Below are 19940 nucleotides of genomic sequence, written 5' to 3' on the forward strand. Positions count from 1 at the left end.
TTAACACCTTACATGTGGAAAAAGGTGCACCCAGATGTATCAGTAATGTTCCCAACCCCTCCCCTAACTATTTGACATATTACCTAATTTCAGCTTCAGATGAGGTTTAAATAGCCAGAGACGAGAAGGCTGTAACACAGCTAAAAAGTCATGAACTAAACATTGTGATCTAAAATCTAACTTATGTATTTTAAAAAAAAGAAAGTATAATGTAAAAAATGTATAATGCACATTGTATACAGTCCAAACTATTCCGGACTATTTTTATAACATGTGACCAAAACTGGAAATTAGATTTTTTGCAATGAATTACAGTGTTAGCTGTGTGGAAAGTGAAATCATTAGCTTCTAAGCAGGACTTTAAATGTAATTATCTGCTCAAAAAATGTTATTTATATACTTGTAATACTCTATAAGTATTCCTTCATATTAATGTAGTCTTTTTTGTAGAGATTAAATATTTAGAAATACTTTTTAACAGTTATTTATTTTTTTGGCTCTATTTTTCTTTGGCTTTATGTCCAATCAGCATGCAGAACTACAACCTACGTCATATGAAACGGACTGATAACATATCCTTTGGCTGAAGAAAGAGCTAGCAAGGAAGCAAACTGTTAAATAATACTCACGAAGTTAAAGGGCGGAAATGTCTGTACATTCAGACACCCAGACAGCTGAGTAACTCGGCTAAAGTTACAGCTGAAGTAGATATTTTGCAGAGACTGCGAGTCTTACACAGGAATGAGCGATACTTATAGAGGAAGTCGCCCAATTGGCTAGCGTAATAGTAGCTAGCTCAGCTGCTAGCTGCCGTTAGCGAGGGGAGTTCTTTGTTTTGTTTTTCAGGTGGAGGTCCAACTAAACATGAAGAGAGACTATTAGTATTTAACTTTTACTTAGGAGTTTTATACGGATAAGCATGTAAAGAGTGCCCACAGCGGTAGTTAGCTGAACAGTAACTAAACAGTTTGTGGTGTAGAAAGTAAACAGCCAAGGGGGGCAACTTTAGCAGCAAATATCTTGTTTGTTGGCGTGGGTCAGGAAAGGACACGACGACATGGGTAACTGTCTCAAGTCTCCTACAGCAGACGACATTTCTTTGCTCCACGAATCCCAGTCAGACAGGGCTAGTTTCGGTGACGGGACAGACCCGGACCTGGAGCCACCTCCGCCCTACCAGGTGAGCAGCTGCTCAGTCTCAACTTCCAGGTGCTTTAATCCAAAAGGGCCGGGGGAGGGGAGCGGAACATGCCCGACACATGAGTAACATCATAGTTTGTGAGGTTAATGTCAGTTAAGAACATACATGCTAACATGCAGTAGGTGGTGATAACAAAGGATAACTCAGTTTCATATCTGTGGCCCTTTGAGAAGTAATCATACGTTTAGTATGTGTTAACAGAAGGCATTTATCAAAAGTTGTCAAACCAGACAGCTGCTGCATTATTCACCTTATCCCAGCACAGAGCCTAATCTAGTCTGACCACTTTCTTCAGGCACACAGTTAGCTTATAGGGGGAAGCACATGTTTTGGTTTCATATTGTTGTTTTCCTGTTTGTGCTACCAGGAGCAGGCTCACATGCCCATGTACCATCCTACACCCAGCCAGGCTCGTCTGGTCACCCAGCTGACAGAAGAAGAGCAGATCCGCATAGCTCAGCGCATTGGCCTGATCCATCACCTCCCTAAGGGCGTTTATGATGGAGGGCAAGACGGCTCAGAGAAGAAGATCAGAGAGTGAGCATTTTACATTTCTGAAATATGATGAGCTTACAACAAGCAGGGGTGCGGTTGCGTTTTTTTAACCTAAGAACTGAATAGACATTTTGGATCTCAGGCTGGTTGCTTCTCAGGAGTACATCGTAACAAAGTTGTTTAGGAGTTTGGCTGTTTCACAGTGTGTCACACTATTGTTATTATTAATGCAGGAGTGTGTCCTTATAATAGAAAATTATTCTGTCTGAAATGTATATATATTATAGGTTAGATATAATAAAACATAAACAATAAACGTAAAAATCTGAGGGTATGAAGTAAACTCTGTTTAGGTCAGATGTGATGTTGCAGCTGTTTTCAAACAAAAGCAAAATCTGGCTCATTAGCTTGAAAACAAACTGCATTTGTACTTATTCTTTCAACTTTTGTGGCACAAATTACTCTGTCATCTGTTAAAACATCTGTTAGCCTTAAGTAACATGTTTCCTTTAACTCAGCTGGTTCCCTGTTGTGTCCAACATAGTAACAGTGACCAGAAATGAAGCAAAACCACAGTCCATTTTCAAAACTGAAAAACTTCCTCTTTTGGTCCCAGGTTTTTTAGAGCATCTCTGGTCTCTTTAGTTTATCCCCCCATCTGTCTCTTTACTGCTGTTAAACCCAGTGACAGAGCTCCTAAGTAGCTGTTAGCAGACTGCTATTATACCTCATGGGCTAGACAGCATTGGAATTTTAGAAATGAGCTATGTTTCAAAAATTAAAAAGCGAGTTAAGAAGCGTTAGTATTAATTGTTGTGTACATTAGTTTTTGCTTCATGTGATTGGGAATGTGTGTAAGGAAGCTGCACAGTTAGAAGTTTTGATGTTGTGTCAAGCGTTCAAAGTGCAGATGTTTTGAAACACTGCTGTGAAGTGTGTTTCAAAACACCCAGGGCACATGGCTACAGCTAGTTGAAGTTTCGGTGTGTTTAACCCCAGTTTTGACAGGTGGCTTACCTGCTGTTTCCAGGTTTGATTGACATTGTGTAGAACAAATCTGATGACACCACATACACCCAGAAAACCTATAACTTTTTATAGGATTGGAAAAACAAAGGAATCTACAGACAGTTGTGGGATCTTTTTGACAGTTGGGTTGGTGAAACCCACAGAGTACACACAACACAACTGCTGATGCCACTGTAGAGGTCAAAAGATAACTGTTGTTGCAAAAAGACATGATTCACTAGTATTTTGGCAGGAAGTTGTGTTGTATAGCCACACATTTATATCATGGCAAAAAAAAAATACCAACACTATGTATGCTCATAACAAAAGTGCCACGTGAATGGATTTTTTTGGAGAGGTAACATATAAAAACAGAAGTTGATTCAGCCTGAAAGCAACCAAAAAACCAAATTTTTGAATAAAAATCTTTTCATAGGGCAAATATAGATGTTGTTACTTGATCCTTTTCTCTTATTCATCTTCGTCAGCAAAATGAGCAACATTCACTCCAATGTAGACAAAACATCTTCGACAAAGATTATTGGCCTATACTTAACCTTCCCATCACAAGAGAAAAAAATTAGGCTATTCAAAAAAACATAAATGGCTCAGAAAACCTTTAAATTGAGCACACTTTGATTGAACAAAGTTAAACATTGGCCAAACAAATATTTTGTTTATTTTTTACAAGATGTATGAAACTGTTAAACAGGTACCTTGTTAGTTAAATCACCTTTTAAATGTAATTTTGTGCCATTTATAAAATTGCAACACACACTGTGCCAGCACTAGCAGCAGGAGTATCGGTTTCTTCCACGTTAGTGTCCACACCATGAGGTTACACGTCGCTTTTTACTGTTTAGCCATTCAAAACCAAAACCGATAGTTATTTATTAAGCAAATACGCTAAATTTTATATCCGTTTGAACCGACACACAGTACTTCTGGCAAGTCAGAAGTCTATCAAGCATAACATGAAGAATACAACTAACTATGAATAAATAAGTAAATGGGTAAACGTGGTTCGCCATTTTAATCAAATAATAATAATAATAATAATAATAATAATGATGTGCTTTGCTGTTTTTTTCCTGCATTTCTGTAAAATGATATATTTGAAAATTCTTGGATAATAACAGTTTTTATATCTTAACATTATAAATATTATTTTGGCTAAAGAGTTTGGTTATATTTATAGATTAACCATTATAGAAACATGAAAATAATTTTTGGTAGTTACCAATACTGTTAATTTTGGGCAGCTGTGACATAAACCTTACACCAGGTATTGTTCTAATAAATAAGCATTATGGTTTTTTTTTTCATAACTGCTGTTGTACATAAGCAAGCATAATGTGTTTAAGTGACTGGGCAAGGATAGAAACATTTTAAATGTCTAGTGTCTCCATGGTGTACTGGTTAACATGTTATTCTTACTCATGAAAGAGCCCCAGTTTGAAACCAGAGGAAGACACAAACAGAGGGTCAAAAGCTAGTGCACTGCCTGTGCTGTTCCCAAGCATGGGTAAATGGGAGGTTTACATCAGGAAGGGCATCCGTTGTAAAATCTGTGCCAAATCAAACATGTGGATCCATCCACTGTGGTGACCCCTTGGGGACAATAAGAGAGCAGTTGAACGTAGCTTTAAAAGGACTGAAAATGAGACTGAAATGAATTTAAAAACCAAACTGAAACGAACAAATCCAATCTGGAAACGTACCGTGGATAAAATTAGTTGAAAACAAAGAGTCAAAGCGAAATAAAATAAAATCTAATTAGAAAATACAAAACTATAATAACCGACAATTGATTTCGGATACCTGTGGGAAGTCTTTTTTAGAACCTGTAATATAATGTTCGTGAGGGGCCGACACTGTTGCTGACAGTTATTCTTGTGTGTGGTTCATTGTGTGTTAAAAGCCATGTGATGTGTCCCGGCAGTGTACATGCAGTGCCAGCCAACCGAAACAAATAAAATGCTGGGACTTCTTTCCCTCCTGGGTCTCTGCTCTTTGTTGTGGTCAGGTTTTTTAGGGGGGGATAAACATTTTTGTCCCTGTAGTTTTCCCACTTCTTTGTGCATTCCCTCACATCCATCCCAATGGTTTCAGTAATCTCCCTCCAGGAGAGCATGCTTATGTTGATGCTTATGTTGGTGATTATTATTCCTTATACTAATGCTATGAATATTATTCTCTCACTGATACATTTAAAAACAGTGGTGAAAAAGTAGCTGGATACGCAGAGGATTATTTGACTGTATTGAACAGACATGTGTAGTTCAATTTCTAGGGTGCAGATCAGGTTAATGCCTTAGATTTACCACTGAATAAATCCCCAATTCAACGCAAAGTCTAAATCAACCTTTAGTTGTGTGGACATTTTTACGGGTTAATGATTAACTACTGACTATAAATTGGATCTGTAAAATCATAAGCTGTGTAATTGTTTTAGTTAGACTGATCAAACAAAGTAGATTAGAATGAGCGCTGGGTCTGTCTCGTCACAACTTCCAGTGACTTAGAGCTGAAAATCAGAGGGTATAAATGGAGAATATTTTGACATTTTATTATTAAACAGTCAATGATGAATTGATAACGTGTAACTGCGCTACATTAAAGCATGAATAATTTCAGGTTTAGGAGAACACTTCATGTAGAAAGTCTGAGAAGATTTCTGCTGTCGTGTGTTTACGCGGACTGTTTTATCTGTTTTCAGATGCGTGATCTGTATGCTGGACTTTGTTTATGGGGACCCCATCCGGTTCTTGCCATGTATGCACATCTACCATATGGACTGTATAGATGATTGGCTTATGAGATCCTTCACCTGCCCCTCCTGCATGGAGCCTGTGGATGCTGCCCTGCTCTCCACCTACGAGACCAACTGAATTTTCCATCCCTTCTTCAACCGAATCGATATATCAAACACGACCCCCTCCAGCTCCCAAAACCCAGCAGCTGCCCTCTTATAGAGTGAGAGGAGCTGAAAGAAAAAAAAATGAAAGTGTTGGCTTTTGTCTTGCACTTTAAAAGTTTCCCACTCACCTAACGTTGGCCTTTCATAACCCTGGTCTGATTCCAGATTGAGCTGGTCTTAAACATCTGTTACACAAGTCGGTAAAAGACAGGTGTCCCAGCGACCCTGCATGGTTGTGTTTCTGTCATGCCTAGGCACTCTCCAGCTTTGCCGCTAACAGCGAGCATGTGGCATTTGTGTCTAAAAGAGCTGTTTGGTGACTGCGTTTCCACTCGAGCGGGTCTCAGTGGCGTTCTCCCCATCGGCCAGCACCTTTATTCATCACTGATCACGACTTAAATGAATAATTTGGTAAACAAATTATTGATGAAAATGCTCGGATGATTTGCCAGATATGTGTTGGCAACAGTAAAGAAGACCTTTCAAACATATTGATCTGTTAAACACAATAAAGTAGCCCTGCCCTTTGGATATGTGGGAATACACTGCTGACATTTACACTGTTGGTGTAGAGAAGAAGCCAAACACGATTACAAAAAGAAAACACTTTACAGAAGTCACCCAAAGTGTAAAAGTATACAGTGGTGTACTTTACTTATATCAAAACTACTTCATATGTGTCTTTAGCCGTTCCTCTAAAAATATATTTTGAATTCAAGGGAAAACAAAGTAGAGTTTTGTAATGTTTGACCAGACGATGTGTTGTAGCTGACGGCCAGTGTAAAGGGCTCATTTGTGCATGGGCAGGTGGATCAGTCAGTGGAAATTAGAAGCGCTTGCACACACTCTTCATCTGATCCAGAGATTTGCACTTTACTCCTAGGACATTATGTAAAACAGTATATTAATATATGTACATTATAACCTTGCACTATCAATACTTCATTCCTTTTATCTCCTGAGATGCAAAAGTTATATAGCTGATAAGGATGTTTTTAAAGCCGTCAGTAGTCACTTATCACATTGAAGTAATCCTAAACATGCATTTCATGAAATCTGTGATTCATGGTTTTGTGCAATTTCTTTGATCTTTTTTTCTTTGTGTGTGTGTAATTGAAGGGACAGAGGCTTGCTCAGCTTTAAAGGAATGGTTTGACATTAAAGCTTCTTCAAATTCTTGTTGAGAAGAATTTTTAATTTCTCATAGCTCTATTAATGATTTCTGATTGGACTAATTTCCAGCTCCAAATGATTATTTGGGGGTTTTCTTTATAGAGTAACTTTGCAGGATTCTGATTGGCTGGCCCTTTAGAACAAAAGGTATTTACAGCACGTGTTTGTGGCTTGTGTGGTCGCAGCTGCAGCCGTGCACGTGACTGTATTAAAAAATCTGCTCTCGCCGACTTCATACAGATCCAAGAGTAGAAAAAATGCTTGAAACCAAGCCTCTAGAGCAGACTGAGTCTGACTCGGGTGTAACACCCACATATTCTTCATTAAATGAAGCTTTTCTCCATAGTTAATATGAGCACCACCGATTTAAAAAGTGTGTTTGTGACAGAAAGTAAGAGATCAACAACATTTTAAATACAGAGGGAGAACGTTCTAACCTGGATCTCACCGAAGTCCAAACCCACACCAGCATGTTCACCATCATCATTTGTTTCCATCTGAAGATGAACAAACAAGATTGAAGTTGTTTCATGATTTAATTTTATTGTGGTTTTTGTGCTCTGTAGACAGAGCCGGGTGAGCTGTTCCCACGCTTTATGCTAAGCTAATTGCATTCCCTAATCCAGCTTCATCCCTAACAGAGATAACCTTTGTCTCTAAGCAAATAATGTTGAACTGTTCCTTTAATAAAGAAGCATTGTGTGGCATAGCTGGTTAATTCTGAATCTACATGAATACAGTTTTAAATTCTACACAAATATTGATCACATTTCTTTTTTGTTTTGTTGCGCATTATTGTCTTTATTTCTGTAGTAGACGTTACATTTATTGCTTTACTTTTTACTTGTGCTGTTTTGGTGGTGGTGGTGTCGGTGTCTCTTTCACATTTTCTGTTATGTGTGTAAAACCCATCTTGTATTGAAGTATCCAGCTGTTTGGTACTGTCTGGTCGTGCAAACCTGTCCTGGCTGAATTTTCAGAGTGTGAGAGTTTTTTTTCTCTCATGGTGTGACAGTTAAACCTGAGATCATCTTTTTCACTGAGCTTTCCTTTGCTATGTTTTCATGAATATTTCTTTATAATCTTCTTTTGTTTTGTTTTTTTGGATGGCTAAGGACCCTTTGTGTAAATAAAATAATAATAATAATTAAAAAATTGAAAAATGATATGCGGTTTTGGTTTATTACCACAGAAGCATCCATTGACTTACCCCGAAACTGCTCACATCAGCCAGTGAAGTGGCTAAATAATTTGTAGCCCTGTGATTACCAAAGTAAGAGATTACAGAAAACACAAAAGCAAAAACACTCCTTTTGAGCTCTTTCATTAATGCAATCCTCAAATCTGGCAGTGGAGTGGAGAACGTGACTACATAATGAGCGCTGTGTGATTTGACTGATGTAGCAACTCAGGCAAAGCCACTTTGTTTCCTCCACTTGCATCAGCTGCCGAGGAAAACATGAGCACGGTTGGTGCCCGTTTCAAGCGTTTCTATATGTGACGCTCAAATATCTGAGATTGGAATTACAATTGCAAAAACCACAAATTTAAATCCTTGTTTTAAGTACGATAAAATGTGGCATATAAAGGCTGCGCGTCCATTTCTTAAGCACCTTTTGAGACGAATACATTGCAACATGCGCTTTGTTTCCTCAGATATAAGAACCGACACAGTTAATCAGCTTTGCAGTGCTGCAAGATCTGCGTGCCTTTACTGTTTTTAGATTAAAACTCAAACAACTTTGACAAACACGAGGACAGACGTGGAAAGGTCCCCTATTCGTTTGCGACCATAATGCGATTTTTGTGTGGCAACATATTAAAATTGTACTAATGCCTCAAGAGTTTAGGCTGAAGGATTAGTTGAACTGCTCGTATCTGCATCGCTTACTGAGAGAATGCTTGATTTACTCCTCCCTCATAAATAAAAAACAAAGTCTTTTTGTCTCAGTAGGCAGTCGTGGAGCTGGCAGGAATGCAGTGTTGCTCAAAAATTTGAAAGAAGCAACGCAATACAACAGAGAACTTAAACCTCAGATGAAAGGCAAAATACTTTGTCACTCTGTGAGTAGCAAATGAACATGGTGTAACAGATCAACACAAAATAAGAATTGCATTGATAGTTACGCATTTATTTTTGCATCCATGACCCATTTATATGAAAAATCATGTGAACAGATCCTTTTTTTCTTTACCAGTACTGACAGTTCAAGCTTAGACATTTTAGTTGAGATTTATTATCATGGCTCAGAAGGCATCCAGCAGCCTACGCTGCCTGCAAAGGAGGACATGCAATCACTTTCTCAAAAACAGCTCGACACAATGTCATTGCCATTGTTCTAATAATGAGTGGCAGCTGGTCACAGAGAAATATGCAGAGTCACGAATCATTAGGGTTTGTACATCCCATGAAAGGTGACGGGAATAGTGCACTCCACCTCTGCCCTGGCAACCTCAGAAAGATCCTTGGCGTTGAGGATGAGGAGGTACGCTGGTCTCTGGGCACCGGGAGCTGCAACAATGGTAAGCAGCACACCTGTGGGGACAGCAAACACCAGCCTTGCTTAAAAATTACTTCTTACAATACAAGTAATTGTTAAAACACACTGCATGGAACATTATACTTTAACTGCTGTAGACTTACCGTCATCCTCATCGACAGCATCAGGAGTCTGTACAAACAACGGCTCTGAGGGGTAGGAGTCGGGCTCCTGCCATACCCAGGTCTCCTTGGTCTTCACGTTCAACTTGCAGATCTACACAGAAATCAAAAGAAAAAAAATCAACCAAAAAAATTTTTTTTTCTACACTCACAGTCTGAAATCTGCTGCTCTAGTCTCTTACCCTGTCTGGTATGAAGTGGTTGAGACCCAGGGCATAGGCGTATGTGTAATTCTTGCCGCCATACCTATTGTAGTTAATCTGAGGAAACTCAAAAGCTACAAAACCAAAGAATAACAAAAGATCACTCAGTAGCCATTCATCCCTTTTTGTCCACTTATCCTATTTAGGGTTGCGATTGAGGGTGGAGCTGTCATAGAGCAAGAGGAAGGCTACACCCTGAACAGATATGCTAACCTTCACACCTACAGTCAGTCACCAGTTAACCCTGTGTATGCTTTTTGGATGTTTGTACTCATAGTCCACACAGAAAGGCCCCACACTAGAATCAAACCCAGCACCTTCTTGCTGTGAGGCAACAGTGCAAACCAATGCACAACTCAATCATTCAGTAAAGTCTAAAAATATCTTCTTGAAAAATAGCTGCATTGTCACCTTGGTGAGGACTGGAGAACAGCACCTCAGGCTCAAGCCAAGTCGACCCATCAGCGTACATGGTGGCTGTAGCTGTGGTGTACGGCAGGCTCACCAGATTCTTCCCCTGCTCCTCCTACATCAAATCCAGATCATGGTCAGAACAACCAAACCTTGCATTTGTTTGTAGAAGATTTTATCAGTCTGATGAAAGAGAAAGGTGCTCACCTTGTGGACATCCAGGGGAATGACGTATCTGCGCACCTCCGGCTGGGGGGCGAGCATGGCTGCCTTCTTCACCTCGTCCCAGTTAGCCCTCAGGTTGGCCAACCAGAGGTAGTTGTAAACAAACTCAAAGCTGCAACACAAAAATGTTCATCAGCATTAATCTTGCTGGATCAAACAAATGCGGTCGGTCGAATGCTTCAGTTACCCTTTCCAAGCACAAAGGTCAACAACAATGAACCCCTGGTCCTCGAAGGTATTAATATGATGAAACATGCCAATAGGTGCTCCTTTAAACTTGAGATCGATGTACTCTCCTGGGTCTTTCTTGGCAATGTGGAACAGGGTCTACAAGAGAACATCAGAGCTTCAGATGAGATTATAGAAGAAGAGCAGCCAAAAACACCAGTGTGGGTTTTTTGTGGATTTAAAGATATTCGTTTGGCTCCTTACTCCTTGGCTCTCATTGGATTCGAAGCAGTCCATGTAGTTGCAGCCACGGATACTCCAGGCACTCAGGAACTTCAGCAGGTTGATTTTCACAGGAGTCTCCACAAAGACAAAGTAGTTGTCTGTCTTGCCGAAACTGAAGTAGATAAAAACACAAAACAATAAAAACCCATCAACTAAATTCAGTTCAATTCAGTTCAGTTTTACTTACATAGCTCCAAATGACAACAACAGTTGCCATAAGGTATTTTATATTGTAAGGTAGAGACCCTTCAATAATACAGAGAAAACAATCAGTAGACCCCCTGTGAGCAATCACTTGGGCGACAGTGGGAAGGAAAAACATTTTTTAAGAGGAAGAAATCTCCGACAGAGCCAGGCTCAGGGAAGTGCACCCATCTCAGAGTGTGAGGCAGGACAAAAATAACACTGAATCACGCACACAGACTCACAGACATGTGGACACACCTGTGCACGTAGGAAGGCTTGAATCTCTGATAGCTGGGGAACTGCACCACCACCTTGGACTTGTCGATCGGATCAGATTTATCTACAAAAGAAAAAGTTGTGGTGTTTTAAAGGGATCACTCACTGTTTCGAAGTCTCTGCTTGGTCCAACACTTCATAAAATCTATATGATGTTTACACTGACAGAAAATACAACCTTTTTCATAATTTATATTTTTGCACTTTAACCTTACTTTCTATGTCTGGGGTACTCACACTGTTGTATTTTAATCCGTGGGTATATATATATATATATATTTTTTTTTTAATAAAAGGTAGAAATAGCCATTGTAGAGTAGATTAAGCATCATAAGTACATTTACTTATTCATGTTATTTGGAAAATAACCATCTTTTTAAATTCCATCTTATTTTTTGTACAAAATGAACTGAATTTAATGAAAAACCAAGTGTTTGTGTTATTGTTGCATGCGGGGTTTATCTAAACCTTTCTGCGTGGGTGGGATCCTGACAATATTGTAGGCCAGTGATGCTCCTTTCCCCATGCAGTTTCCAATGTTATACACAGTACCGTCCCTCTCAATATGAGGGTGGGCAGTCACTCCATTAATATTGACATAGCTGCACATATCGACCTGCACAGAAAATAAAGACGAAAGCTGTAAAGGTGAAAAGATTGCTCGCTCTCGTCTCAGATTCAATGTACTTTATTGATGTACCTTCTTCAGAGTCTCCAGCGTATCTGTGTTGACTTTAGTGATGTAGTTGGTTTCTGTTGCAGCATAATAATCCTCACCAATAGGGTAGACATTCACCAAGCAGTTGTCTGTGACCTCAACACCTTGGAAGTAAGTGAAAAACCTGCAGCCGAAGAAAAAACAGGAAAAGACTGCAGTCTATACAGGATTGTAACAAAAAAAAAGGGAACTTGGAGGTAAAATACTGCAAATATTTGCAAAGACATTGAGACATTTCTAATTTGCTCTCAAATGTGTGCATGTGGAACCAACCTGGAGAAGATATTCTTGCAGGGATCAGGATATGCGAATGTACCAAACTCAGTAATGACCACACGCTTCTCTGTAATGGCTCGCACATAAGCATCTGTCCTGATAAACCTAAATGGAGGAAAGAGAGAAAATGCAAAATCCACTTTATGGGTCATTGACTACCCCTCAGACTTCCCATACATGCAGCAAGTGGACGGGAATGTGCTAAACGAAACAATCATGTGTTTGCAGGAGTGTTTCATGCAAATGTGTTTGGTATCTATGAGTCAAAATCTCATGTCAGGACTCAACATGAGCAAACTGGCTCGACTGTGTTAGGTAATCCATGACACCATCCAGTCTTATGGCAACATATGATGTTTCACACGAAATCACACAGCACCGGCTACTCAGCTGCAGTTCAAATGCAATATGTGACACTGATAAATGACCGCCTTACTTCCGGAAGTAGGTGACCTGGCCATTCTTGAAGTCAAATTTGTGCATGAGGGCCTGGCCATCGAAGAGGTGATAGAAGGGTTCATCTCCGACCTCAAAAAGCCCGGGTCCCAGACGGAGAAGGCTTCCCTTCAGAAACGAAGGAATCCGGCCTGCAGAATGAACGTGGATCACAGAAAGTTTTCAGTGTGCTGAGTTATAAACTAGAAAGTATAAATTTCCAGAAAAGTGCAGTCGATATGCAAATGTCAAAAGAGTTATTTTCGTGTCTAGTCTATTTCTGTCTGAAAGATGTAAACAAACCTGTGACTGTTGTGGGAAGAGTCTCAGACAGCTCTTCACATGTCTCAAAAAGCTTCCTGTAGCCACCAGCTGGGTGTTCAAATCTGTTAGCAAAAAAAAAAGAAAAACAAAAGAGCAAAGACATCAAGAAACACTGCCAAAGAAATTATTGCCGATGGGTTTTCAGCAGGTTAAAATTATATATCTTTCAGCTTTAAGTAATTTTAGGATTTCTGATGACTCGTTTTTGGTCAGAAACCCAACCTGCTCCTGACTACCTAATCCTGTGAAAAACACCACAGGATTAGGTTAAAGATTTCTCTACCAAAAGTCGAAATAATTAATTGCATTAATTTCCAAAAAGTACTGAAACAAACATCACAGTTTTCACCTAACAAATCTCTTTAGTTCATTTACTAAAAAAAAAATACTACCCTGGTTGTCATTCAATGTAATAAGAAATATGAGATACAATTGAATTCATTAGAAACTGACCGGCTGACCATGGTTCCTTTTTGCTGTTGAATATAAAACAAAAAGCAAACTGTAAGAAAAGCCTGTGGTCACTGGTTTAGTAACTGGAAGCCTCTGATCTCCCACTGGATTTGAGGTATTTATTCATCTGGGCCTCCTCGGAGTCAATCTACGCAATCAGCGCTGTAAAGCTTTGTCCCAGCCAATCATGTCACATGGGGAACAAGTATCCCATTGTGCCAATATCCTCTTTTGGGTGACCCAATGGCTACACCTCTCAACCTGGATTTATTGCAGAGAATATGCACTGCAAAAAGTGATGCTTGGCAAGAGAGTTGCGCTTGTGTGTTGGATTTCTTTTTCTTTCTATTTTTAACTGTTCTGATTTATGTGTTAAGATAAAATTATGCTGAGTCACAGACAGTTTATTTTAGCACTCATGCAACATGTAGGTCAACTACCCATTATGAAGAAATATCAAGAGTAGGAACTTTGATCCACATAACACTGGTTTTGCACATTGTGTGAAATAAAGACAAACACCTTTCTCATCTAAACTGCAGCTTTTATCCCAAGTGCAGTCCGTATTAGTGCCAAAACGTTTATTTACTACACTTTCACTATTTTAATTATGTATGTATATATATATATATATATATATATATATATATATATATATATATTTGTAATTTCAAGTATACATAGGGTAAGTAGAAGCTAGGTGCTGCTAATCAAATGAACTCTAAATGATCATCAGTAATCTGTGAGCATCTCTGTTAAAGGTTTTGGCAGTTTGCAAGTGTGGAGCATTGAGATGTGTTAACACAATGCCACAATTTTCCCAGGAGTGGACCCCAAGGTCAGACTGTGTGCCTCAGTTAGCATGTTAAATGTTAAAGTTCATGGCAGTATAAGACCGTTTGGAAGCAGTAAAAAGAACATGGTAGCACAGTTTAGTTCAGTGTCCTCTGAACAAACCATAAAACTCCTGGAATGCTGTCCCGTATATCATCTCAAACACCTCATACTAACCGTGTAGCACAGCGGTGGAGGGGTGCTGATTTTGGCTGTTTTGCAGTCACAGGACTTGGGCAGCTTTCATCACTGAGTTGACCATGAACTTCTCTGTATATCAAAGTGTTCTACAGTCAAATGTGAGGCCATCTGTTCAAAAGCTAAACCTTGTCCAAAACTGGGTCATGCAACAGTATAATAATCTGAAGCCCAGCAGCAAATCTACAACAGAATGGCTGAAAAAAAGATGTTGTAGTGGTCCAGTCAAAGTCCAGACCTTGACCTGAGTGAAATTTTTGTGGCAGGACCTTTAGAGAGCTGCCCACAAACCTCAATGAACTGAAGCAACGTTGTAAAGAAGAGTGGCGTAAAATTCCTCCACAACAGTGTGAAAAACTGATAATGTCGCACAGAGAACAATTACTTGCTGCTAAAGGTGATTCTACAAGCTACTGAACTATATGGTGTAGTTACGTAGTCTCATCCCAGGACTGCAGTCAGTAGTCAGTATGTGGGGAAAACAAACAGGTAATTTTGACCCAGAAATGAAATAAATGAGATAAACTCACTGCTATCTGCACTTTAACACTATTTTTTTTCCTTTTTGGACATTAGTACTAAATAAAAATAAGAAATGTTTTCAGTTAAACCTCACTGCCATCATTAGGTGGGATTGTACAATGACTGTTATACAAAATGCTACTTGGATGAAATGTGGCCAGTTGTTCTTTGCTCTGAGCACAAAATGCCTTAACTTGCTTGTCTCAGCGCCGCGATAATCCAGGTGAAAAGGATTATCCTGAAGACAAACGCTGTATTGTTCCTCCTGGGGGAAAAAACATCGTTAGGAGAGAGTTGTGTCACTGCTGTGTGACGTAGCGGCCTCAGCCAACACATGAACTGAATGAATGGGAAACGCAAAACATTGTTGTGATAATCTCTCGGGAAAGAAACAAAGCATCTCTGAGTTCTACGGTGATAATCGCAGCTTTAAGGGGTCGGCACAAGTAACACATCAAATATAATCAGCACCCAAAACAGTGAGTATAAGAAACAAACAGCTGATTAGACCACAAACAAGTCAAGTAAATGCAAAGAAACAAAGAACAAAGAACACCTTTTAACCTCCGTCAGTCTGCAGACTGCTTTACGATGTTTGCACAGAGCATCAAAATGGACTAATATCAAGCACACTACAGCAAAGATTAGAGATTTTTTGAGGATTGATGCCTTAGAGCATGCAGTCACAGTGAAGCAGCTTAATCTCTGCGATCACAAGCAGCAAAGGGTCTTTGATGATATCGCCAATACAAATGAGACAGTACTCGTCTTTGAACTGAAAAACAGGTGGTAGACTGTTCATTATAATTTCAGCCTAATGAGACTCTGGGCTTGAAAAGAGATCTTTTAGTGTATGATGTTGCTGCACCTTATTTTATCCAGGCAACAGAGTGGATCGATGCTGAGAAGCTGGTCGGTTTTAAAAAGAGTTTTTAAAACAGAGCCTTTTTAGGATGTGATTGCATTTCATTGTGAAAATATAAAAAAGATACACTGGATGAGCTTTGGAAAGAGTCGATGCAGCTGATAACTATGATTTGTTACTGCAAATGTGTTCATGCTGATACAGCTGCAGTGTCTGCAATAATTTAACTTACCAAATCCAAAGTGCGCTCATTCAGCTGTTAACACCGGAAGTCTTTAAACGAGATCTCACAGCTAAAAAAAACTGTTAGAAACGCAATATGGCCTCAGGGAGGATCTGCGACAGTAATTTGGCTTCATATTTTTTCTTTTTTGTATTTTAAATTTAATGATTTTGTAAGAAAAGAAAGAGTAAGATAATGTTTCAAAATCAAAACCAGATCAGTGAGATTTTAGAATAAGTCACGAGACTGCAAGTATGACTTAGATCTGGAGTTTTTCATTTTTGAGGAAGTTGTAAGCTTTGGAACAAAATAGTTTCAGCTTCATTGAAAAAACAATGTTACTTTTCCCTCCTCTGGCTCTCAGCTACATCCCCCCGGTGGCGTTTGTTCAGATGTCAAGTCTGCAGGTTATTATCACCAATCAGATCCATCTCCAGACAACTTCACCAACTTCTTCCACTTGCTGAGGCCATTTAAACCACGCAGTCTACTGAAAGTCAGTAAACATAGTCTAAAATATCTGCTTTAGATTAAACTCATGAGTGAAACAAGTCGTCACACCACTCCCACTTTTATATTTTCTTCCATCTAGATAGTAATGACTGCAAGGTGAGGATCACCATCTTTAATTTCTCGAGTTCATGTAACAAAAGCCAGGAGCTGCGACTGACAGAGATGAAACATGTCCACAATCTCATGGATTACTGACTACCTGACAGGTAGGCTGCAGTATGTGAGACTGTCTGTTTTATTGATGGGCAGTACATGCCACCTACAGAAATACTCTGACTGATTGTGGAGTGGATGGATCTATTAGTGATGAGCAGGAAAAAGAGTACAGAGCACAAGTTGATGATTTTGTTGAGAGTTCTGGGAGGAATCATCTGCTTCAAATCCGGGGTGGCGATGGTGTTTGACTTCAGAACAAAGAGACATGTCCCACGACAAACACGGGTCAAGATGTTGATGTGGTGGATGAGTACCTGACGACAAGAGGATGAATTTGAAGACTGACACAGAGGCTGTGAAAAAAAAGTGGATGAGCAGCCTCTTTTTCCCATGAAACTGAAATCCTTCAATGTGTGCTCAAGGTTTTCTATCACTCAGTTGTAGTGAGCACATTGTACTTTGCTGTGTTCTGCAGGGGGAAGCAGCATCTGAGCTGGAGACACCAGCAGACTGGATAACCTGAAGAGGAAGACAGGCTCTGTGATTTCTTGCAAACTGGACCCTTTTGAAACTTTGGCCGGTGTTGTGCCAAAAAGTGATTGTCTGCCAAAAACTGATTTCCAGTGTTTCTGTGTATTTTTTATGTGTAATATCTTTACGTATGTTCGTAAATAGACTTCGGTGAACAGGGGATACAAAGGGGTTACATAAAGAATTAAAAAATTATCTGTTTTTTAAGTATCTTTACAACTTGTACTTACATTATAACCAATCCGGTCCTTTATCCCCACTTAAAATATTTTTACAGAACTATTGTAATATTTGCTGCCATTTCTGCTGTCCTGTTGGGCAACTTACTCTTACAAAATACATTTTTAATGTTAATGAGATTTTTTTTTACTGCATAAATAAAGGTTATATAAAAGTCGCTGCCAAAAACTGATTGCGGCTTGTATCTTGCTACACGAATGTTGTTTGTGGCTCAAGATGACTTTATGTCATCCATAAGGGATGCATTTGACATATGTTTAACATATTATAGCCCAACAAGTTACTTATACCACTTTAAATATGAGCAATCGCTTTTTGGCAAATACCGGAAATCAGTTTTTGGCAGACAATCACTTTTTGGCACAACACCGGCAACAGCTTACTATACAGTAGGGCTGGGTATCGTCACTGATTTCTAGAATCGATTCAATTCCGATTCACAAGGTCCCGAATCGATTCGATCCACGATTCGATTTAATTCGATTCGATTCGATTTAAATCTGGGATATTTTGACAGTCAGAAATATTATAATTCAGATCAGTACATTTACATATTTTTGTATCAATAAAAAGGAAGCTGACACACGCAAGACTTTATCAAAGGTGTGAGCGTCACAGCAGATACCTTTGTGTCAAAGTAGCTGAAGATAAAACACAGAAAAACATGAAGGTGATTTTCCTGGCCTGGGATTTTATAAAAATATTCTGCAGTACATCAAAAACGAAAGAAAACCATTAATCAACATATGAACATTACCTCTGAAGTTACAGCGGTTTTATTAGAGACACGGCGTTTTGCATTTTGAATAATTTTAAAAAGTTTAAATTTGTTCAGTATTGAACAGCAGAAATGAGGTTTTCTTTTCGGAAGAATGTAAAAGGGAAAAAAACAGCGGCTGACAGCGCTGTAAACAACAGTAGACTTGTGCTTAACAAGCAAGCGAATAATGAAGAAAGGGAAACTGTTCTTGAAGTACAGAGAGAGAGAGAGAGAGAGAGAGAGAGAGAGAGAGAGGGAGGGAGAGAGAGAGCTGTGCATCGCGGTGGAAGCAAAACAGTAAAAGTCAGAGTGAATACATGACGATGTTTATGTGAATCTTCTTTTGCTGCTGGTTAGGTCAATATTGTTTGGAGAGAGATCAAACTAACAGCTTTAGAATCGGCGCATAAAGGGCGTGAACACAAAGCTTGGACCCGCCGACACATCAGAATCAGCAAGCTGTCGGCTTTCAGCCCCGACCGTGTCCTTGCCGTCGGGTGAGAAAGGCGACATCTCACTGATTCTGATCCGCGGGTCGCGCTGTGTGTTTAAGTCTATGTGCAGAATCCGTGTTCCTGCTCTCATTTACTGTCTTAACTGTTTGGTGGTTCTTGAAATTTTGTGAGATGTCACCAGAGATTCTGGCATTTCGGGCAAAATAAATTTATATTAAAAAAAATCGATTCAGGATTTTAATGAATCGATTTTACGTTATCCAAGCCGGAATCGATTTTAATCGATGAATCGATTATAAAAACCCACCCCTACTATACAGGTCAACTCCGCTAGCAAGAAGATCGAGGGAGACGTAGGAAACTGCTTTACCGAACCTTTATTTCTCCTCCAAGGTACGAACACCGCGTACAGTGGGCTGAAACAGTTTACTCACAGCGGGCATCGCCGATACAACTCTGGCTGTCGAGGGAGTTATTATATTCCTTTTATTTACTTTCTCTTCGTCTCTTCTGTAGTTAACCGTTACTCTTCCTTTTTCCTTCTTTTTTTGCTCTCCGCCCCGCACACATTTCCCATCAGGCTCATCCTTAAAGGGCCACGCCTGTAACAGGTGTAAAGCACGCTGCCACTGGATTCTAGATCAGTGGAGACATGTTCTCTGTCGTGACGAATCACGCTTCTCCATCTAGCAATCTGATGGCCGAGTATGGGTTTGGAGGCTGCAAGGAGAACTGTACTTGTCTAAATGCACTGTGCAAAAACTAAAATTAGGTGGAGGGGGCATTAGGGTCTAGGGTTGTTTTTCTGGAGATTTGGTCAATCTCCATCATACAATGAAGTATTACATGCTCCCAACTTTGTGGGAACGGTTTGGGGATGGCCCCTTCCTCTTCCAACATGAGTGTGCACCAGTGCTCAAAGCTAGATCCATAAAGACATGGATGAGGAAGTTTGGTGTGAGGAACTTGACTGGCCTGCACCTGGCCTCAACCAGAACAGAACACCTTTGGGATGAATTATGCGTGTGAAGGCAGATGAAGGCAAGATAGATTGATAGATATTATTATTCAACTTTATTCCACATTGAATGGCAATCATATTCCCAGTTAAACGCAATAAATCCTTTTAGAAATGTCATAAAGGGATGGCTTTTTCTAAATAGCTTTAGTTGACCAGACTGGATTAATTCATGTTGGTTGGTTGAAAAGCTATGCTTAAGTAGT

At 39.5% G+C, this 19940-nt stretch overlaps 2 protein-coding genes across 2 annotated transcripts; one reads left to right on the forward strand and one right to left on the reverse strand.

Annotated features, from left to right (window-relative positions):
- The first annotated feature begins 574 nt into the window (after positions 1-574).
- On the forward strand, positions 575-5665 carry LOC146613358 (RING finger protein 11-like). Its single transcript, XM_085377611.1, has 3 exons — positions 575-1180; positions 1569-1738; positions 5424-5665. Exons 1-3 carry the CDS (start codon positions 1058-1060, stop codon positions 5593-5595), a joined length of 465 nt encoding a protein of 154 aa, XP_085233737.1. The 5' UTR covers positions 575-1057; the 3' UTR covers positions 5596-5665.
- A 3522-nt stretch (positions 5666-9187) lies between these two features.
- On the reverse strand, positions 9188-19188 carry rpe65a (retinoid isomerohydrolase RPE65 a; the record flags this gene model as incomplete). Its single annotated transcript, XM_085377809.1, has 14 exons — positions 9188-9333; positions 9442-9553; positions 9642-9736; positions 10074-10188; positions 10281-10410; positions 10486-10625; positions 10731-10863; positions 11196-11277; positions 11682-11829; positions 11914-12055; positions 12205-12312; positions 12644-12794; positions 12946-13028; positions 19151-19188. Coding segments are annotated over 14 exons (1623 nt in total), but the record flags the coding sequence as incomplete, so codon positions are not given.
- Between the last annotated feature and the right edge of the window lie 752 nt (positions 19189-19940).

Source organism: Diplotaxodon limnothrissa, linkage group LG18 (genome assembly GCF_057381915.1).
Source record: "Diplotaxodon limnothrissa isolate DT_005_m linkage group LG18, D_limnothrissa_male_GT1.1, whole genome shotgun sequence".
NCBI lineage: Eukaryota > Metazoa > Chordata > Actinopteri > Cichliformes > Cichlidae > Diplotaxodon > Diplotaxodon limnothrissa.

Bases quoted from the DNA above. Each gene is read 5' to 3' on its own strand.
- LOC146613358 (XM_085377611.1), top strand. From the start codon at position 1,058: ATGGGTAACTGTCTCAAGTCTCCTACAGCAGACGACATTTCTTTGCTC. The intron at 1,181-1,568 runs GTGAGCAGCTGC...TTGTGCTACCAG, and splicing joins AGCCACCTCCGCCCTACCAG to GAGCAGGCTCACATGCCCAT. The intron at 1,739-5,423 runs GTGAGCATTTTA...ATCTGTTTTCAG, and splicing joins TCAGAGAAGAAGATCAGAGA to ATGCGTGATCTGTATGCTGG.